This window comes from Nycticebus coucang, chromosome 12 (genome assembly GCF_027406575.1).
Source record: "Nycticebus coucang isolate mNycCou1 chromosome 12, mNycCou1.pri, whole genome shotgun sequence".
NCBI lineage: Eukaryota > Metazoa > Chordata > Mammalia > Primates > Lorisidae > Nycticebus > Nycticebus coucang.
The window spans coordinates 82,479,992-82,497,801 of NC_069791.1; the positions used below are offsets into that span (position 1 = coordinate 82,479,992).

Here is a 17,810-nt window from a genome sequence, read left to right on the forward strand (position 1 = left end):
TGGGGCGGCACCTGTGGCTCAGTGCGTAGGGTGTCAGCCCCATATACCAAGGGTGGCAGGTTTGAACCCAGCCCCAGCCAAACTGCAACAAAAAATAGTCAGGTGTTGTGGCAGACGCCTGTAGTCCCAGCTACTTGGTAGTCTGAGGCAAGAGACTCTCTTAAGCCCAAGAGCTGGAGGTTGCTGTGAGAGCTGTGATGCCACGGCACTCTACTGAGGGCGGCAAAGTAAGACTCTGTCTCCAAAAAAATAAAAAATAAATAAATAAAACCTTGACCTTGGTTTGACCTAGGGCCACATCTCCAACTTCTTTTCTAAGAATCCAACATTATTCTAAACTTAGAAGCACAGCTTAGACCCCTACCAGGTGTTAGTGTATACTACTTAGTTTGTAGGATTGGGTCTATTCACACGATAACTTCCAAGCTACCCTATGAAGGAAGATTCTAGAAGGAATAATATGAAGAATTTACTGTTATGCCAAGTGCTGTTCTTTGAACTAGATATGTGAAATGTCATTTATTCCTCAAGCCCATGAGATAGCTGAGGATGAGGAAACTGAAGCCCAAGGGGTGAGATAGCTTGCCCAAGATGACAGAGCTGGGAGATGCCAAACCCAAGACTGAACTAGCCTCATGGCAAAGACCACATTCAGTCTCAATGCTGTGCCTCTCTGGGTAGACTGCTAGGTGGGTCTTCCTCCCTTCCACCCTCATTAACAAAGTCTGTCCTTGGCTCAAGGTACGTGCTGTGATTGGAAATACCTACATGCTGACCCAGGATGAGGTCCTGTGGGAGAAAGAGCTGCCTCTTGGGGTGGAGGAGCTGCTGAACAAGGGGCAGGACCCACTGGCAGACAGGGGCGAGAAGAACACAGCCAAGACCTTTCAGCCCTTGGCTCCCCGGAACAAGACCCGTGTGGTCAGTTACCGTGTCCCCCACAATGCCGCTGTGCAGGTGTATGACTACAGAGAGAAGAGAGCTCGGTGAGGGCCGGCCGGGGGTGTGAGGTGCAGTGGTAGCAGATCTCCAAGTGCCTGGCTCTGACCCCTGGCTCTCTCTGCAGCGTGGTCTTTGGGCCTGAGCTGGTGTCGCTGGGTCCTGAGGAGCAGTTCACAGTGTTGTCTCTCTCAGCTGGAAGGCCCAAGCGCCCCCACGCCCGCCGAGCGCTTTGCTTGCTGCTGGGGCCTGACTTCTTCACAGACGTCATCACCATCGAGACAGCAGATCACGCCAGGCTGCAGCTGCAGCTCGCCTACAACTGGTAACAAAGGGTGGAGACAGCTGCTGAAGGATTTCTCCGGGGGTGGGGGTGGGGGGGGTGGGGACAGCCTCCAGGAGTGCTGGGCTCCTTGAGGGCAGGATGCCTGACCCTGATGCCCCAGTCAAGAGGAACACAGGAGTTCATGCATATCCAGGGAAGGTACAGGACCACCTCCTGGCCACACCAGCTAACCCTCCAGCATGTGTTCAGCTAGGTGCTTAACTGCAAGGTTATGAAGAGATGGATGAGGATCGCCCCACCCCCACCCCTGCGGTAGCTCATGCCTATAATCCTAGCACTCTGGGAGGCCAAGGCAGGTGGAACCCTTGAGCTCAGGAGTCTGAGACCAGCAAGAGCGAGATCCCATCTCTACTAAAAATTAAAAAATTAGCCAGGGCTTGGTGCCTGTAGCACAGTGGTTATTGCACCAGCTGCATATACCAAGGGTAGCAGGTTTCAATCTGGCCTGGGCCAGCTAAACAATTGCAACATAAAAGTAACCGGGCATTATGGCAGGCGTCTGTAGTCCCAGCTACTTGAGAGGCTGAGGCAAGAGAATCGCTTGAGCCCAAGAGTTTGAGGTTGCTGTGAGCTGTGATGCCAAAGCACTCTAATGAGAGCAACATAGTGAGACTCTGTCTCAAAAAAAAAGAAAAGAAAAGAAAAGAAAAATTGCCCAGGTGTGGTGGTGGGTGCCTGTAGTTCCAGCTATTTGGGAGGCTAAAGTGGGAGGATCCCTTCAACCTAGGAGTCTGAGGTTGCAATGAGCTGTGGGTAATGCCACTGTACTCTAGCCTCTGTCTCAAAAAAAAAAAAAAAAAAAAAAAAAATCAAGGAGACCTAGCTAGTGGGAAGAGATGGTGTGAGGGAGTGGCAAGCCTGCCAAGATCTGCATCCCAGCCCCACTGTTTGCAAGCTGTGGACCTGAGCAAGGGGCTAGGCACTTTCCTCAGTTTCCCTGTCTGTAAAATGAGGATGGCAACATTACCTACTTTACAGAGCTGTTAAAAAGATGCAGCGAGATGGCGGCGCCTGTGGCTCAAAGGGGCAGGGCGCTGGCCCCATATGCCGGAGGTGGCGGGTTCACCCAGCCTTGGCCAAAAACTACAAAAAAAAAAAAAAAAATAGATTCAGCGAGAATTAGAACAGTGTCCCCTACAAGGCTAGTGAGAAATGGCAGCTGTTAGAATTGGACAAGTGATCAACTACCAGCCACAGTCTCACACCTCTTGGCTGAGAGGTGCCAGTACCATAGATGGGGTGCTGATATAGTCCCAAGCACTACAGCACAGCACGATAGTTAAGAACAGACCCTACAGCCAGACTGCCTGGGTTGAGCTTTCTGGCTTGCCACAAATTATGAGATCTTGGGTGAGTTACTTAACCTTCCTGGACCTCTATTTCCATATCTGTAACCTGGGGATAATGTGCATCCCTGTCTCATAGAGTGAGTGGATGAAATGGGAACAAGTGCTAAGTTTCTTGAGAATTTACCAAGCATAAATTAGCATTCTTTGTTGTAAGAGACCCTGCCCAGCCACAGGGGGTGGGTGTTGAAATCCTCCTCAAAGAGAAAGTTGCTGTGTCCTGAGGGAAACATTCTGGGCTTCTTTGCTCACAGGCACTTTGAGCTGAGTGACCGGAATGATCCCCAAGAGACGGCCAAGCTCTTCTCAGTGCCCGACTTTGTGGGTGATGCCTGCAAGGCCATTGCATCCCGGGTTCGGGGAGCTGTGGCCTCTGTCACCTTTGATGACTTCCATAAGAACTCAGCCCGCATCATTCGCACTGCTGTCTTTGGCTTTGAGACCTTAGAAGCCAAAGGCCCTGATGGAATTGCCCTGCCCAAGCCCCGAGACCGGGCCATCTTCCCTCAAAATGGGCTAGTGGTCAGCAGCGTGGATGTACAATCAGTGGAGCCTGTGGACCAGAGGACCCGGGATGCTCTGCAGCGAAGTGTCCAGCTAGCCATTGAGATCACCACCAACTCCCAGGAGGCAGCGGCCAAGTGAGTGAGGTCTGGGGGCCTGGCTGCTCACTGTTCCCCCTGAGGCCTGACCTCTCTGGAGTCCCCATCTCAGCCATAGCCAGGACCTAGATAACATGGCATCCCCTCCTGGTCTGCCTACTGTCATCTTTGCCCCCAGGAGTAAGAAAAGATGACCCACTTAAAGTGTGAATCAGATGCCACCATGGCTCCTGAGACTTCGTATCTTGTAACAAAACCCAGAATCCTTTCTGTGGCCTTCTGGGCACCTTGGGTCCAGCTTGGCCTCTGCAGACCCCACTTTCCAGCCTTCCCTCAGCTGATGTATCCAGCCCCACACAATTCCTTTTGCACAGCTTATTCCCACCTGAAGACCTTTTTTTTTGTTTGTTTTATTTTTTCACCTGAAGGCCTTTTGCACTGGCTGTTCCCACTGCCCAGAAAGCTCTTCCCTCAGAACTCCTAAGGCAAGCCCCTCCTCTGCTCTAAGCCAAAGGCTTCCTCCTTAGAGAGCCTTTTCCTTTCTTCCAAAACTGAATAACATCTTTGCCCAGTCAGCCATTTTTACCACCTTTAAGCTGCTTGTTGCTCTCTGAAATTGAAATCCTCCTCACTGTTTTTCCCCCCTGAAAGGCAAGTTGCATGAGAGCAGAAGCACAATTGTGCCAGCACTCCTAGGTCTAGAACCACACCAGGCCTGGGGCACATACATTGTTCTGGGTCCAGGTGCAGGTTGAGTCTTCCCATGGCCAGGATCTGGCCTGGGTATCTGATAGATTTGGGGTCCCTGCCCTTGGTGCTCCTGTTCCCTCTAGCCCCATGCCAGTGTCTTATCTGTCCCCATTTTTCTCCAGGCACGAGGCTCAGAGACTAGAGCAAGAAGCCCGTGGCCGGCTTGAGAGGCAGAAGATCCTGGACCAATCAGAAGCTGAGAAGGCTCGCAGGGAACTCTTGGAGCTGGAGGCTCTGAGGTAGGGTGAGAACTAGAGGAGGAAAAGGCTGGCAAGGGTTGAGTGTCTTGGGAAAGTAGCTGACGCACCAATGGGGTGTGTAAGAGAGAGGGCGCCCATGTAAGAGCTGCTGCTTCAGAAGTGAAGGCTGGGCTGGTGTGGTGGTTCATACCTGTAATCCCAGCACTCTGGACGGCCGTGGCAGGCCGATCGCCTGAGCTCACAAGTTAGAGACCAGCCTGAGCTAGAGTGAGACCCCATATCAAAAAAATAGCTGGGCATTGTGGTGGGTGTCTATAGTCCCAGCTACTTGGGAGGCTGAGGCAAGAGAATTGCTAGGGGGTGGTGGCTCATGCCTATAATCCTAGCACTCCGGGAGGTTGAGACAGGTGTATTGCCTGAGCTCATGAGTTTGAGACCAGCCTGAGCAAAAGTAAGACCCTGTATCTACTAAAAAATAGAAAAACTGAGGTAAGAGGATCGCTTGGGCCCGTGTTGGAGGTTGCTGTGAGCTATGACACTACGGCACTCTACCCAGGGCAACAGCTTGGGACTCTATCTCAAAAAAAAAAAAAAAAAGAAGGGTGGCGCCTGTGGCTCAGTGAGTAGGGCACTGGCTCCATATACCAAGGGTGGAGGGTTTGAACCCGGCCCCGGCTAAACTACAACAAAAAAACAGCTGGGCATTGTGGCGGGTGCCTGTAGTCCCAGCTACTTGGGAGGCTGAGGCAAGAGAATCACCTAAGCCCAAGACCCAGAGGTTGCTGTGAGCTTTGATGCCACAGCACTCTACCGAGGGTGACAAAGTGAGACTCTGTCTCTAAAAAAAAAAAAAAAAGGCTGCAAGAGGGCTGGGCTTTCCCCTGGGTCTTGCCTAACTCTGCCTTCCTCTCTAGCATGGCTGTGGAGAGCACTGGGACCGCTAAGGCAGAGGCAGAGTCTCGAGCAGAGGCGGCGAGGATTGAGGGAGAAGGCTCAGTGCTTCAGGCCAAGCTAAAAGCAGAGGCCCTGGCTATTGAGACAGTAAGTCAGGGCCAGCTCTTGGTCTGGGAGGGCCTGGCCATTCACTACAATTCCTGAGGCCAGGTGGGACACCAAGTTCCCTAACATAAACCCTATTCAAGTAGTTTGATTTAAAAAGTCTTTTGACCTATAGCAGCTCACTCACCACATCCCTGGAAGGTAAGGATGTCACACCCATCTCACAGCCGACTGCTTACGTTGGCCACATGTGTGCCAGCTACCGCGGTGTTTTCCAGGCAGGACCTTTTTAACTGCTGGAATCCCATTAAGGTCTGCATCTCCATTTCACAGATCAGGGGCTGATGCTCAGATTAAGGAGTTCCCAAAAGTTGCTAGACAGGCTCAGCACCTGTGTTCAGTGGTTAGGGTGCTGGCCACATGCACCAGGGCTGGTGGGTTTGAACCCGGCCAGGGAGGGCGGCGCCTGTGGCTCAAAGTGGTAGGGCGCCAGTCCCATATGCCAAAGGTGGCAGGTTCAAACCCAGCCCCGGCCAAAAAAAACCCACAAAAAAAAAAAAAAAGAACCCGGCCAGGGCCTGCTAAACAACAATGACAACTACAACAACAACAAAAAATAGCTGGGCACTGTGGCAGGTACCTATAGTCAGCTATTTGGGAGACTGAGGCAAGAGAATCGCTTAAGCCCAAGAATTTGAGGTTGCTGTAAGCTATGACGCCACGGCACTCTATCTAGGGTAACTCTGTCTTTAAAAAAAAAAAAAAAAAATAGTTGCTGGGCTCAGTGGCTCATGCCTGTAATCCTAGCACTCTGGTAGGCTGAGGCGGTTGAATCTCTTGAGCTCAGGAGTTTGAGAGCAGCCTGAGCAAGTGTGAGACCCTATCTCTAAAAATAGCTGGGCATTGTGGTGAGTGCCTGTAGTCCCAGCTACTTGGGAGGCTGAGGCAAGAGGATCGCTTGAGCCCAGGAGTTTGAGATAATGAGCTATGACACCACAGCACTCTACCAAGGGCAATAGAGTTAGACTCTGTCTCAAAAAAAAAAAAAAAAAAAAGTTGCTAGACAGGGGGTGGAGTATCCTGACTGAATTTACAATTCCATCCCTTCTTCCTCAGCTCCCTTAGGCCTGCTAGCCAGGGTGACTTACTGGACAGTTCCCAGGGGCCACAAGTTCTAAAAAATGCTGGGTATTTCCCCTTCTAGGAGGCTGAGCTCCAGCGGGTACAGAAAGTACGAGAGATGGAACTGGTCTATGCCCGGGCCCAGCTGGAGCTAGAGGTGAACAAGGCCCAACAGCTGGCCGAGGTGGAGGTTAAGAAGTTCAAGCAGATGACAGAGGCCCTGGGCCCCAGCACCATCAGGGACCTTGCTGTGGCTGGGCCAGAGATACAGGTGAGGATGGGGGAAGGGGAGTTGGTCTTGGGACCAGTCTTGGAACCAAGAAGATAGAGCCCAAAAGCACGTGCAACAACTTGAAAGCTGTTGGGGGTGGAGGGGTGAGGGAGGTGGTGAGCGAACTATCTCTCTGCCATGTGTAACTCAAGCATGGCCTCCTGCTACATCAGCCCTGTACTAGACTTAGTCATGAGCTTCAGGGGGAGACGGCAAACAGATGGGACATCCATGTATGATAAATATTTTTGAAGGAAGCCCAGCAGGGTGATCAGATGAAGGGGAAGGTGACACTGCAAGCCACTTTGTTTAAGGAGTGTCACTCTGAAGTTTAGTTCCCTAGAGAAGCAGCTGAGGAGATGAGAGAAGTGACCAGGATCAGCCCCATCTTACCTTCTTCCCTCTCCCTCCAGGTAAAACTGCTCCAATCCCTGGGCCTGAAATCCACCCTCATCACCGATGGCTCCACTCCCATCAACCTCTTCAGTACAGCCCTGGGGCTGCTGGGGCTGGGGTCTGAGGCTCAGCCCTCAGCCAAAAAGGTGGCCAGTGGATCTGGCCCTCAAGAGGGCTTGACTCCCCAGCCCTTTTCTGCCCCTCAAGGTCCTGGGGACAATCACATAGTGCCTATACTTCACTAACCCTGACAAATGCAATGGATATTTCTAGGCATTTAAACCCTTTTCTGTGGGCTAGGTCAGGTGGCTCACTCCTGTAATCCTAGTAGTCTGTGAGGACGAGGCAGGTGGATTGCTTGAGCTCAGGAGTTACAGACCAGCCTGAGCAAGAGTGAGACCCGGTCTCTACTAAAAATAGAAAAATTAGCTGGGCGTGGTGTGCAGGCCTGTAGTCTCAGCTACTTGGGAGGCTGAGGCAAAAGGATCATTTGAGCCTAGGAGTTTGAGGTTGCTATGAGTTATTATGCTACCGCACTCTACCCAGGGCAACAAAGTGAGACTCTGTCTCAAAGTAAATAAATAAACCCTTTTCTGTGTGTTTCAAGTCTGAGTCACAAAAGAGCTTAATGGTGATAGCAGGTGGTACCATGAAATTTGAGGTAGTTAGCAGAGACTACCCTTATCTGTAAAGAGAGAGGATTTCCCCAAAGTCACACAGGTAGGAATGTGTCCCTAAAGCCTTGCCCACTGAGCCAGCGGTCTTTCTGGTAGTCAGCTTCCTTAGAGCCCATATAGGGGAGATGAAAACACAGGAGGGAAGATGGGTCCTACCTGGCTAGCCCTCTGGAATAGCTCTTGCACTCACAACATCTCCTTGTCAAATCCTCCAGGAGGCCAGCTTGGCCAGGGAGTTTCACACTGGCTGTTCCCACTGCCCAGAAAGCTTTCCCTGAGGGCTGCTTTCAAGGCAGGCTTCTCCTCGCAGCCCCACCCTCCAGCTGCAGCACATCGTCCTAGCTTCCTGAGCTCCCTTCAGCAGCACCTGTGAAGGGAGGTGTGGGGGCACCAGTGGGTGTGCCATGCCCACACCCTGCCCTGTGCACTTGTATGTCCTCAGATGGGGATGTGTCAGATTGGGGAGGAATCTGCCCAGGGCAGTAGGAACTAAAGTGCCTGAAATGCTTCTGCATGGGTGGTGGTGCTCTCTTCCTACCCTGCCCCACTAACAGTAAGGGCCCTTAGTTGGTAGATGGATTCCAGTGCAATCAGCCCAGGCACAATAGGCCCCTGCTGCCAGGTAGAGCCATAGGTGCCAGGCCGTCCTCTGCTGAGGAAGTTAAAAAGAGCCTGAGTATAGGGAGAGAAGCTTGAGTTTCCTTGCTGTGTGCAAGAGAAGGTAACTCAGTCTCATTTTCCCATCTGTGAAATGAGCCAGCAGTTCCTCTACTGATCTGGGTTGGTGCACAAATATAATGAATGATGACCCTTTGACAGTCTTATTCCTTTTCCCCTACTGGGGGCTGACCTCATGAGCCTTTTGTTGTTGTTGTTGTTTGCTTTTTAAGACAGAGTCTCACTGTTGCCATTGGTAGAGTGCTGTGGTGTCACAGCTCACAAACAACCTCAAACTCTTGGGCTTAAGCGATTCTCTTGCCTCAGCCTCCCAAGTAGCTGGGACTACAGGTGCCCACCACAATGAGCCTTGTTTCTTCCCAAGTTAATTTGTGTGGCCAGTGGCTCAACTCAAGTATGAGCTGCAATTAGCGCACAGCACTTGGTGGTACAGGCTCAGTGTGGAATAGGCAAGTGAGTCAGTCCCTCCATCCCCAAACTCTCCTACACTTTCCCTCAAGAGAAGTCATTAATTTAAAGCTCTTTGTCTGATACCTCATGCGTATTAAGTGCTGCTATGTTAGTGCTGTTTATTACTGGCCTCTGGGGACAGTCTGACAAGCAAATGTCCCTGGTGGTGTGTGCCTTTGTTCTGGCCACCCCTGAACACTGCCATTACCAACTCCCACACTACCCTTGAAACCTCAGTTCTGCTGCCCCAGCCTTGCCTTCCACCAACCATTCCTCCCTTGAGGCTGTGATGACCTCAAACACCTTTCCATCAACAGCCTCCTGCCCCTCTTCATTTCAGATTTGCCCCGCTTAGATTCCATGCTTTGTCCTTCCCCTGTGATGCTTAGTGGAAAAAGACCCCTCCCTCCCTGCACCACTCCTGACTAGCTGCATGTCACAGGAGGAGGAGCACAGCCACCCCAGCCGACTGATCTCATTTTAAACTCATGGCAACGCATTTCAAAGGAGGCCTAATTGCTCTGTCTTCCTCTATCTTGTGTGGGATCCCCTTCAAAACAACCATTTGCACCTCCTCTCTTCTCAACCTCCTACACTCCTGCCCACTTTCTCTCACCTCTTTGAGAAAATAGCAGCAGATTGGGCAGGAAGGCCCTCCCCTTCCCAGCAACAAATCTGTCCACCTGGACTCTGTCCTCCTGTTCCCACTGAGGACTCCTCCCCTTAGACTCTAGACCCAACCCATCTTGAGTCCTCAAGGGCTGCACTAACTCCTACATGGATCACCTTCCTCTCCTGAGCCATCAATTTCTTCCTTCTGCCTGGACTGTTGTTATCAGCATACGAACGTGTCTTAATCTCTCCCACATGAAACAAAAACTCTTCCTTAACTAACTGCCACCTCTCCTCACTTTTTCCTTCACAGCCTAATTTCCCCAGAGTTCTGTGGTCTGTTTCCATTCCCCACCTCTCATTACCTCTTCAAACCCCTACAGTTAGCTTGACTCCACCTCCTTGCTTTATGGAAACTGCTTTAATTGGCATCCCCCTGATGTCCTGTTGCTAAATCCCATAGTTGTGTTGTCCTCTGTTCAGCCTTTCCCATCATTCAGCACAGCTGGCCACCCCTCTTTCCAGACAGCCCAGTATGGAAGGAGGGGTGCTTTTCTTTCTCCCTTGGTGGTGGCTGCTCCTCTGCTTGGCTCCTAAATTGCCGGTTTCCATAGGCACCTTTCTCTTTCTTACCCACATGCTCAGCCAGTCTCGTGGCCTTACATAAACTCGAAATCCATTTCTCCAGCCCTGAGCTTTGGACTCATTTCCAATTAATGATTCGATGTCTCCACATGGATATCTAAAGGCTGGCAGGCTTTGGCCATGTGACTTGCTCTGGTCAATGAAACCCTAGGGAAAATGCCACACCACCATATAAAACAGCGCCCACCAATGGTTCACGAAGAGGATGCTCTATCAGCGTGGGTCCTAGGTGGCATGAAACAGAGCCACAGCTGACCCACAAAAGACATGTTAGCAGGAGTACTGTATTAAGAGAGATTTGGCGTGGGCTGTTACCATGGCATAACCCACCTGTCCTGACTACATGTACCTCACAGGATCGTGAAGTCCAGGAGGTAAGGGAAACGGCTGTAGAATTCTCTGCCTGCAGATGGGCCCCCCACAGCCATATGGTGGGGGAAGACAGGCCTGGCTGGAAAGACAGTAGAACCCTAGTTCACACTACAGCCTGATTCTAAGTCAGTTACCAAATTTGCCCTTGAGTGTTCCTAAAATTGCCCACAAATATAGAACAGTGTGATTTCTAATGAAGTTCAACACAGTCTATTTTTCTCCAGCACTGGAATAAAGGGCTGTTCTTTGGTTGAATACCAGTGAAAGGAATTGATTTAAGGACCTCTTTTGTAAGAAAACTCATACTCAGGATCGGTGCCCGTAGCTCAGTGGTTACGGTGTGAGCCACATACACCGAGGCTGGCAGGTTTGAGTCCAGCCCGGGTCAGCTAAACAATAACTGCAACCAAAAAATAGCCGGGCTGGTGGTGCCTGTAGCTCAATGGGCAGGGTGCGGGCTACATACACTGAGACTGACAGGTTCAAACCCAGCCCAGGCCAGCTAAAACAACCATGACAATTGCAATAACAACAAAAATAGCCGGGCATTTTGTGGCGGGCACCTGTAGTCCCATCTGCCTGGTAGGCTGAGGCAAGAGAATCGCTTGAGCCCAGGAGTTTGAGGTTGCTGTGAGCGGTGACGCCAAAGCACTCTACCGAGGGCGACATAGTGAGACTGTCTCAACAACAAAAAAAACCCCTCCTACTCAGCGGGGTAAGATGCTGTTTACCAACTCAATTTTCTCCTCTTCTTAGGCCCATAAATAATCTATGTTTCCCAGCCTCCCTTGCATGAGCTGTAGACAGTGGGAAGGAAGTGTTAAGTGCTGATAAGTGTTCCAACATCTTCAAGCACAAATTTGTCCCTGCCACTGCCCAATTCAAGACCTTCAATGTTCATTCCAGAAGTGCCCCCTAAATGCAGTGGTAGGTGATTTACCACAGCATCCTTCAGGGTGGCAGGACCTGGTTAAATCAATAATGAATGGCACTCATGCTAATATGGCCAGGCTGCATTCAGTACGGCTGAGAGATTACACAAGCTAATGCGTACAATAGCACTCGGAACAGCAGTAGCTTATGTTAGCAGTAGAATAAAATGAATTTTATTTATTTATTTTTTGAGATAGTCTCACTACGTTGCCCTGGGTAGAATGCTGTACTGTCATAGCTCACAGCAACCTCAAACTCTTGGGCTCAGGCAATTCTCTTGCCTCAGCCTCCCAAGTAGCTAGGACTACAGGTGCCCGCCATAACGCCTGGCTACTGTTTTTTTTTTTCTTTTGGTAGAGACAGAGTCTCACTTTATCGCCCTCGGTAGAGTGCCGTGGTGTCACACAGCTCACAGCAACCTCTAACTCCTGGACTTAGGCGATTGTCTTGCCTCAGCCTCCCAAGTGGCTGGGACTACAGGTGCCAGCCACAATGCCCAGCTATTTTTTGTTGCAGTTTGGCCGGGGCCGTGTTTGAACCTGTCACCCTCAGCATATAGGGCCAGCGCCCCACTCACTGAGCCACAGGCGCCACCCAGCCAAGCTATTTTTTTGTTGCAGTTGTCATTGTAGGTTAGCTGGCCCTGGCCAGGTTCGAAACTGCCAACTTCAGTGTATGTGGCTGGCACTGTAACCATTGTGCTAACGTCACCGAGCCAACTTTTATTTTTTGAGTGAGATCTGGCTATGTTGGCTCAGGCTAGTCTTAAACTCATGGCCTCAAACAATCCTTCTACCTTGGCCTCCTGAATAGCTGGGACCACACACCTGGCTATAAACTGAATTTATTTTTTTGAGACAGTTTCACTTATTAACCCTCGGTAGAGTGCTGTGGCGTCACAGCTCACAGCAACCTTCAAATCCTTGGGCTTAGGTGATTCTCCTGCCTCAGACCCCTGAGTAGCTGGGACTACAGGCACCCGCCACAACACTCAGCTATTTTTTTGTAGAGACAGTCTCACTTTATGGCCCTCAGTAGAGTGCCATGGCATCACACAGCTCACAGCAACCTCCAACTCCTGGACTTAAGTGATTCTCTTGCCTCAGCCTCCCGAGTAGCTAGGACTACAGGCGCCCACCACAACGCCTGGCTATTTTTTGGTTGCAGTTCAGCCGGGGCCGGGTTTGAACCCGCCATCCTCGGTATATTGGGCCGGCACCTTACCGACTGAGCCACAGGCGCCGCCCGGCTATTTTTTTTGTTTGTTTTTGCAGTTTGGCCAGGGCTGGGTTTGAACGCACCACCCTCAGTTTATGGGGAGGGCGCCTTACCCACTGAGCCACAGGTGCTGGCCTATAAAATGAATTTTAAAACGTAGAAACAAAGTCTAAATGCTGTCCCAGCTGGTTTCTTCTGCCTCATCTCTCACCTGCTCTCCACCCTGCAATTTCCCAGTACTTGATGTTCCAGTCACATCAATCTAGAACTATTTCAACTTCTGTAACTGCCCAGGTGTTCTCTGGCCTCCTTGCCTTTGCACGCTTTTCCCTCAGCTAATAAGTAATCCTCTCTGCTGCACTGGCCTGTTCCTCCCAATCCCTTCCAACTTTCTCCATTCACCATGACCTAGTACTCCCATTCCCCACTAAGCACCTTCCTAACGGTGTCTTCCACAAACCTATGACCTCCACGGGAACCCAGGAAGCTAGGACGAAGTGCTGCCCAACTCTCACAGAATCCCCTGAGTCTAGCACAGGAGTTGAGGCTCAGCACACAGCTGAAAAATTTTAGCTCTCCAGGATGTGGGGGCCTTTCCACTAAGTTATTATAAGGATTAAAATAAGTAACATCTGCAGGGACAGCACCTGTGGCTCAAGTCGGGCACCTGCCCCATATACCGGAGGTGGCAGATTCAAACCTGGCCCCGGCCAAAAACTGAAAAAAAAAAAAATAAGAATAAGTAACATCTGCAAAAAAAAAAAAAAAAAAAAAGACCCAGCACAAGGTCTGGCGTATGATAGGCCGAACATCCATAGTTTCAAAAGATCAGATGGTAGACCTGTTAAGGACAGATGCCCAGAACAATGCCAAAAGGAACACTGATTGAGAGGAAGGATCACCTGGAGTTCATTAAAATTGGAGACTTCTAGGCACATCCCTAGAGATTCTGACTCTGAAGGGCTGGTGAAGGGTCCAAGAAGTTGCATTTTGGGGTGGCGCCTATGGCTCAGTGAGTAGGGTGCCAGCCCCATATGCCCAGAGTGGCAGGTTCAAACGTGGCCCTGGCCAAACTGCAACAAAAAATAGCTGGGTGTTGTGATGGGCACCTGTAGTCTCAGCTACTTGGGAGGCTGAAGCAAGAGAATCACCTAAGCCCAGGAACTGGAGGTTGCTGTGAGCTGTGACGCCACAGCACTCTACCAAGGGAGACAAAGTGAGACTCTGTCTCAAAAAAAAAAAAAGAGGTTGCATTTTAGAACATTCTACAGGTGGTCTAAGGACCACGCTGAAAAAACCAACTGATCTATTCATGAATATTTATTAAGCAGCTACTGTGTGCCAGGTTAAGGTTGGTCTTCATTCTAGGAATAGAGGGAAGAAAAAAAGCCTATGCCCTCATAGAGTTTACATTCTAGTGGGGGTAGAAAATATCAAGGATACAAATAAATGTAGACAGACAGTGACATAAAGCAGGTGGGTGCCAGGAAGGCCTCTCTCTGGGGTCACCGTGGAATGACAGAAAGCCAGACATCAAACAACTAGAGGAAAAGCATCCAGATGGATCTTCCCTTTCTCCCAAGCACCCCTCAACCCAGGCCCTGATCCAAGAAGGTCTCAAAGGAAATTGAGTCCAGAATAGTGAAGCGCCTGCCTTTATTATCAAGGCTTCCAGGGCCAGGGTAGACAGGACAGAGGAGACTGCAATGGGGACTTCAGCTAGATGGCCCCTTCCTGCCCAGGCACAGTGCCCCCGGGCTTCCTCTGGTCAGAGGCAGAGGTCTAACTCCCCTGTCTTTTGGGAAATCTGGCTCCTACACCATTTTCCCTCACTCAAGTGTTCCTAAAACTCAGGCCAAGCCAGACCCCAGGGTCTTGCTGAGCCAGCAGGATGTGACAAGGGCCCAATCCTCAGACTGGCCTCCTGGCATCCCAGGAGCACCACCCATAGGGACTTCTGAGCATCCATCCTGACTTGAAGCCCCAATCCTTGGGGACCCCAGTCCTAGTCCCCAAGATCACAGAGAACATGATGTCACCAAAGAGAGGCTGACTCCCATCCCAGCAGGCTGGACAACACATTAGGAAGACGTGAGACTAGGACCTCCTAAGATGGGGAGGGGAGCACAGAGAGACTCCCAGGACAGGTGGGCAGCCGGGGACGAGTGGTTCCAGGATCACTTCTTCTTGGCACGGTCTGCCATGTCCAGAGCAGCCATGTTGCGGGCAGCTGTGATTAGGTGGATGACGCTGATGAGGGACTTGAGCAAGGCGATGGGAGCAGTGATCCAGAGGCCCATTCGGAAAAGGCCCACGGAACCAACTGCAGGAAGGCAGGAGGAAAGTGATGGGCCCAGGGTAGGGGCCCTTCATTCCCCCCCACCCCCATCAGGCAGGCCAGAACCCCCTCCCATCCTCCTGTCCACCCCTCATCTCCTACCTAAAGGTCCCTCGGAGAAGTTGAACAGGTAGAGAAGGCAGTAGAAGAGCTCATTTCCCGCACACAGGATGAACAGAGCAGGCTGCACACAGCAGAAGGCTTCCTAAGCTAGAGGCAGGCAGTGCCACCCAGCCCCATGAGACCCACCATCACTAAGGGGACAGAGCTGTGTCTCAGCAAAGTATTTCTTTTTAAATATCCTCTCAGAGGCTGCCTATGCTCCTGGAATAGAGCCCACACTGGCCCTGCGGACCTTTCTGGCTTCTCTCTTCCTCCTCTTCTCCCTCCAGCCACTCAGTTCCTCCTCTCTGGGTGGGTGCACAGGGACCTCATTCCCACATGCTGCCTGAAGCAACTCACACAGACCCTCCCCACCAAGACTCCTCCTCCTCCAAGTTTATGTTCCCTCCTAACCTAGGGCCAGGATTCAGCCCAGGACTTCCCATAAGCTGAATGGATTGGAGGGGAAGGAACCACTCACCCTTGAGGTGTAGTAGATACGGAGTACTGGATTCCCGGACAAGTCAATGGTCTTGTGACTCTCACTGCCTCGGACCACAGAACTTGGGGACAAAACAGGGGAACCCATGAGCTTTTGTGACCACTGCTGTCCACCTATTGTTCACATCAGCCCTACATGCCAGGCACTGGGATGGCCCCTATTGGACAGAGGAGGAACTGGGGCACAGCTGAGGACCAGTATTTTCCCCAAAGCCACAAAGTTACCCAGCTGGGGGCAAAGTCAGCATTTAAATGTCACATTCAAAAGCTCCCATGCTAGCCAGGGCAGTGGCTCATGTCTGTAATTCCAGCACTCTGGGAGGCTGAGGAAGGCTGATCGCCTGAGCTCATGAGTTCCAGACCAGCCTGAGCAAGATCAAGACCCCATCTCAAAAAATAGCCGGGTGTTGTGGTAGGCGCCTATAGTCCCAACTATTCAGGAGGCTGAGGCAAGAGAATCACTTGACCCCAGGAGTTTGAGGTTGCTGTGAGCTATGACCATGGAACTCTACCAAGGGTGACAAAGTGAGACTCTGTCTTAAAAAAAAAAAAAGAAAAGAAACAAAAGCTCCCATGCTTCTTCCTATAAGCTGTCTATCATTTGGAATCCTAGAATATCCAGCCAGAAGGATTTTAGGAATTATTTAGTCAAACTGCAAACAAGACCGAAGCCCACCAGAGACAAGTTTTGTCCAGGGTCTTTCAACAAAGCAGAGCAACAAAGGAGACCTACCAGGATGCCTGAAAGCACCCCAGCCACCTTTCCATCCAGCCTTTCCCCTCCCGCAAACTGTAGTGTTTTGAACTGGTCAACATCCCCAGAATTGCAGACCTGTGCAGGTGCAGCCAGTGACTGGCCACATCCAAGCTCATACTGAGCTGGAAGAGAAGGGTGGCTCGAGGGTACAAGAGGGCCAGGTTGACCAACAGACACATGGTGGAGCAGCGGTCCGTCAGCATGTCCAGCATGGCCCCAAACCGGGTTCCTGAAAAACAGGGATTATTAGGCAGGAAGGTGCTTCTGGGGGGCAATGTGTGTAGTACATATTGACACTCTGATGCAGAGTCTAAAAGAAGACTCAAAGTGTCCACCTGCCTAGAAGAAGGGTCACCATAACATGAAATGAGAAGGCATGAGACTGTGTAAGGAACAGCATAGGAGGGGAGGGAAGCTATCTCCACAACTCATCAACCCTGGAACCAAGGCTCTGTGATAAGACAAGGAGGCTTGATGTCTCAGGGGAAGTCTTAGAGGTGGGTCTGGAGTAAAGAATTAGCACTCCAGAAGCCATTCCCATTCCGTCTCCATCCTCCCCCTAAACAACCCCTGCCAAGCATATAGTAGGTCTCCAGTAAACTGTTGAAAGAACTTTTATTCAGAGAGACCTCCAGCAGTGCCATGGCCAAGTACAGTCTTGAGCTAACCCACTCTCCTCCCAAGCAGTGAATACTCAAGAGCTAGCATAAATTAAATGCCTTCAAAACTAGGCCAATCTGTTCCTCTCTCTACAGAGATGGGAAGGCAGCTCTCTGCCTCTGAGGTCCTGAAGAGATAGGAAAAAGGGGCAGAAGGTTGCTGGGCCCCAACGCTGGCTGAAGGGAGGGTGTCTGTCACCTTGATTAAGGGCTCGAGCAGCATGTCCATCGAAAGCATCCAGAAGGCCGCTGAGCAGGTAGAAGGAGGAGGCCGTGAGGGGGCAGCAGGGCATGAAGTAGAAGGAAATGATGGCGAAGACAATCCGGGCATAACCTTGGAATGGGACGGGGGGAGAGGAGGGAGAGACAGGGCGGGATCAGGGAGACTGCCCAAGGCCCCTCGCTCTCCCCTGCCGCCTGGGGCTACGGGCTGCACTCACCGATGAGGTTAGGCACGAACAGAAAGATATTTTCGCCTGGCATCGCGGCCGCCCCCTTGCCGCTTCGGGCCCGCTCGGGAGGTGCCAGCACTGTCCCAGCCCCGCCGCGCGGCCTCACCCGCCGGCCCGGCACATGGGCCGCGCCACCTGCGCACTGGACGCTGCTGCCCTGGCCCGGCCCCAGATGTTAAAGCTCGTAGTCGGCCAGAGCATGGGCCGACCCAGATGTGCGCTGGGCACAAGAGGCACAAACACCCCGCCCTTCCAGTGAGTAGCCCCGCCTCTCCGCCTGCCCTGAGGGCTCTCCCGCCTCCAGCAGCGGTCCCAGCTGCTCCAGATGTGCTTGGCTTCCGAGAAGCTGCTCTTCTACGATTGTCGCTGCACAACTGGAGAAAGGAAAAAGCTGCTCTAAAAATGGCTGCGGCCCCTTTAAGATCTGCCCGCTTCCTCTTCCTTT

At 51.4% G+C, this 17,810-nt stretch overlaps 2 protein-coding genes across 3 annotated transcripts in view; one reads left to right on the plus strand and one right to left on the minus strand.

The window, feature by feature from the left end:
- Positions 1-7,577, plus strand: part of MVP (major vault protein) — a 32,381-nt gene extending 24,804 nt beyond the window's left edge. Inside the window, exons 9-15 of the mRNA XM_053555033.1 lie at positions 742-986; positions 1,067-1,264; positions 2,886-3,272; positions 4,106-4,222; positions 5,098-5,224; positions 6,387-6,575; positions 6,989-7,577. Of these exons, the coding sequence (XP_053411008.1) occupies positions 742-986; positions 1,067-1,264; positions 2,886-3,272; positions 4,106-4,222; positions 5,098-5,224; positions 6,387-6,575; positions 6,989-7,216 (1,491 nt within the window). The 3' untranslated portion in view covers positions 7,217-7,577. The remainder of the gene's footprint in view (positions 1-741; positions 987-1,066; positions 1,265-2,885; positions 3,273-4,105; positions 4,223-5,097; positions 5,225-6,386; positions 6,576-6,988) is intronic.
- A 6,281-nt stretch (positions 7,578-13,858) lies between these two features.
- On the minus strand, positions 13,859-17,756 carry CDIPT (CDP-diacylglycerol--inositol 3-phosphatidyltransferase). 2 transcript variants are annotated; one of them, XM_053555174.1, is made up of 6 exons: positions 17,354-17,750; positions 17,113-17,247; positions 16,330-16,483; positions 15,478-15,559; positions 14,997-15,078; positions 13,859-14,879 (listed from the first exon to the last, which is right to left on the minus strand). In XM_053555174.1, the coding sequence occupies exons 1-6, from the start codon at positions 17,394-17,396 to the stop codon at positions 14,734-14,736; spliced, it is 642 nt and encodes a 213-aa protein (XP_053411149.1). In that variant the 5' UTR covers positions 17,397-17,750; the 3' UTR covers positions 13,859-14,733. The 2 variants fall into 2 exon arrangements, with proteins under 2 accessions (XP_053411149.1, XP_053411150.1); XM_053555175.1 differs by having other exon boundaries at positions 14,741-14,879; positions 14,997-15,104; positions 17,354-17,756.
- Between the last annotated feature and the right edge of the window lie 54 nt (positions 17,757-17,810).

Bases quoted from the DNA above. Each gene is read 5' to 3' on its own strand.
- CDIPT (XM_053555174.1), bottom strand. From the start codon at position 17,396: ATGCCAGGCGAAAATATCTTTCTGTTCGTGCCTAACCTCATCG. The intron at 15,560-16,329 runs GTCTGCAATTCT...TTTGTCCCCAAG, and splicing joins CACTGGCTGCACCTGCACAG to TTCTGTGGTCCGAGGCAGTG. The intron at 14,880-14,996 runs GTAGGAGATGAG...GCCTTCCTGCAG, and splicing joins CTTCTCCGAGGGACCTTTAG to TTGGTTCCGTGGGCCTTTTC.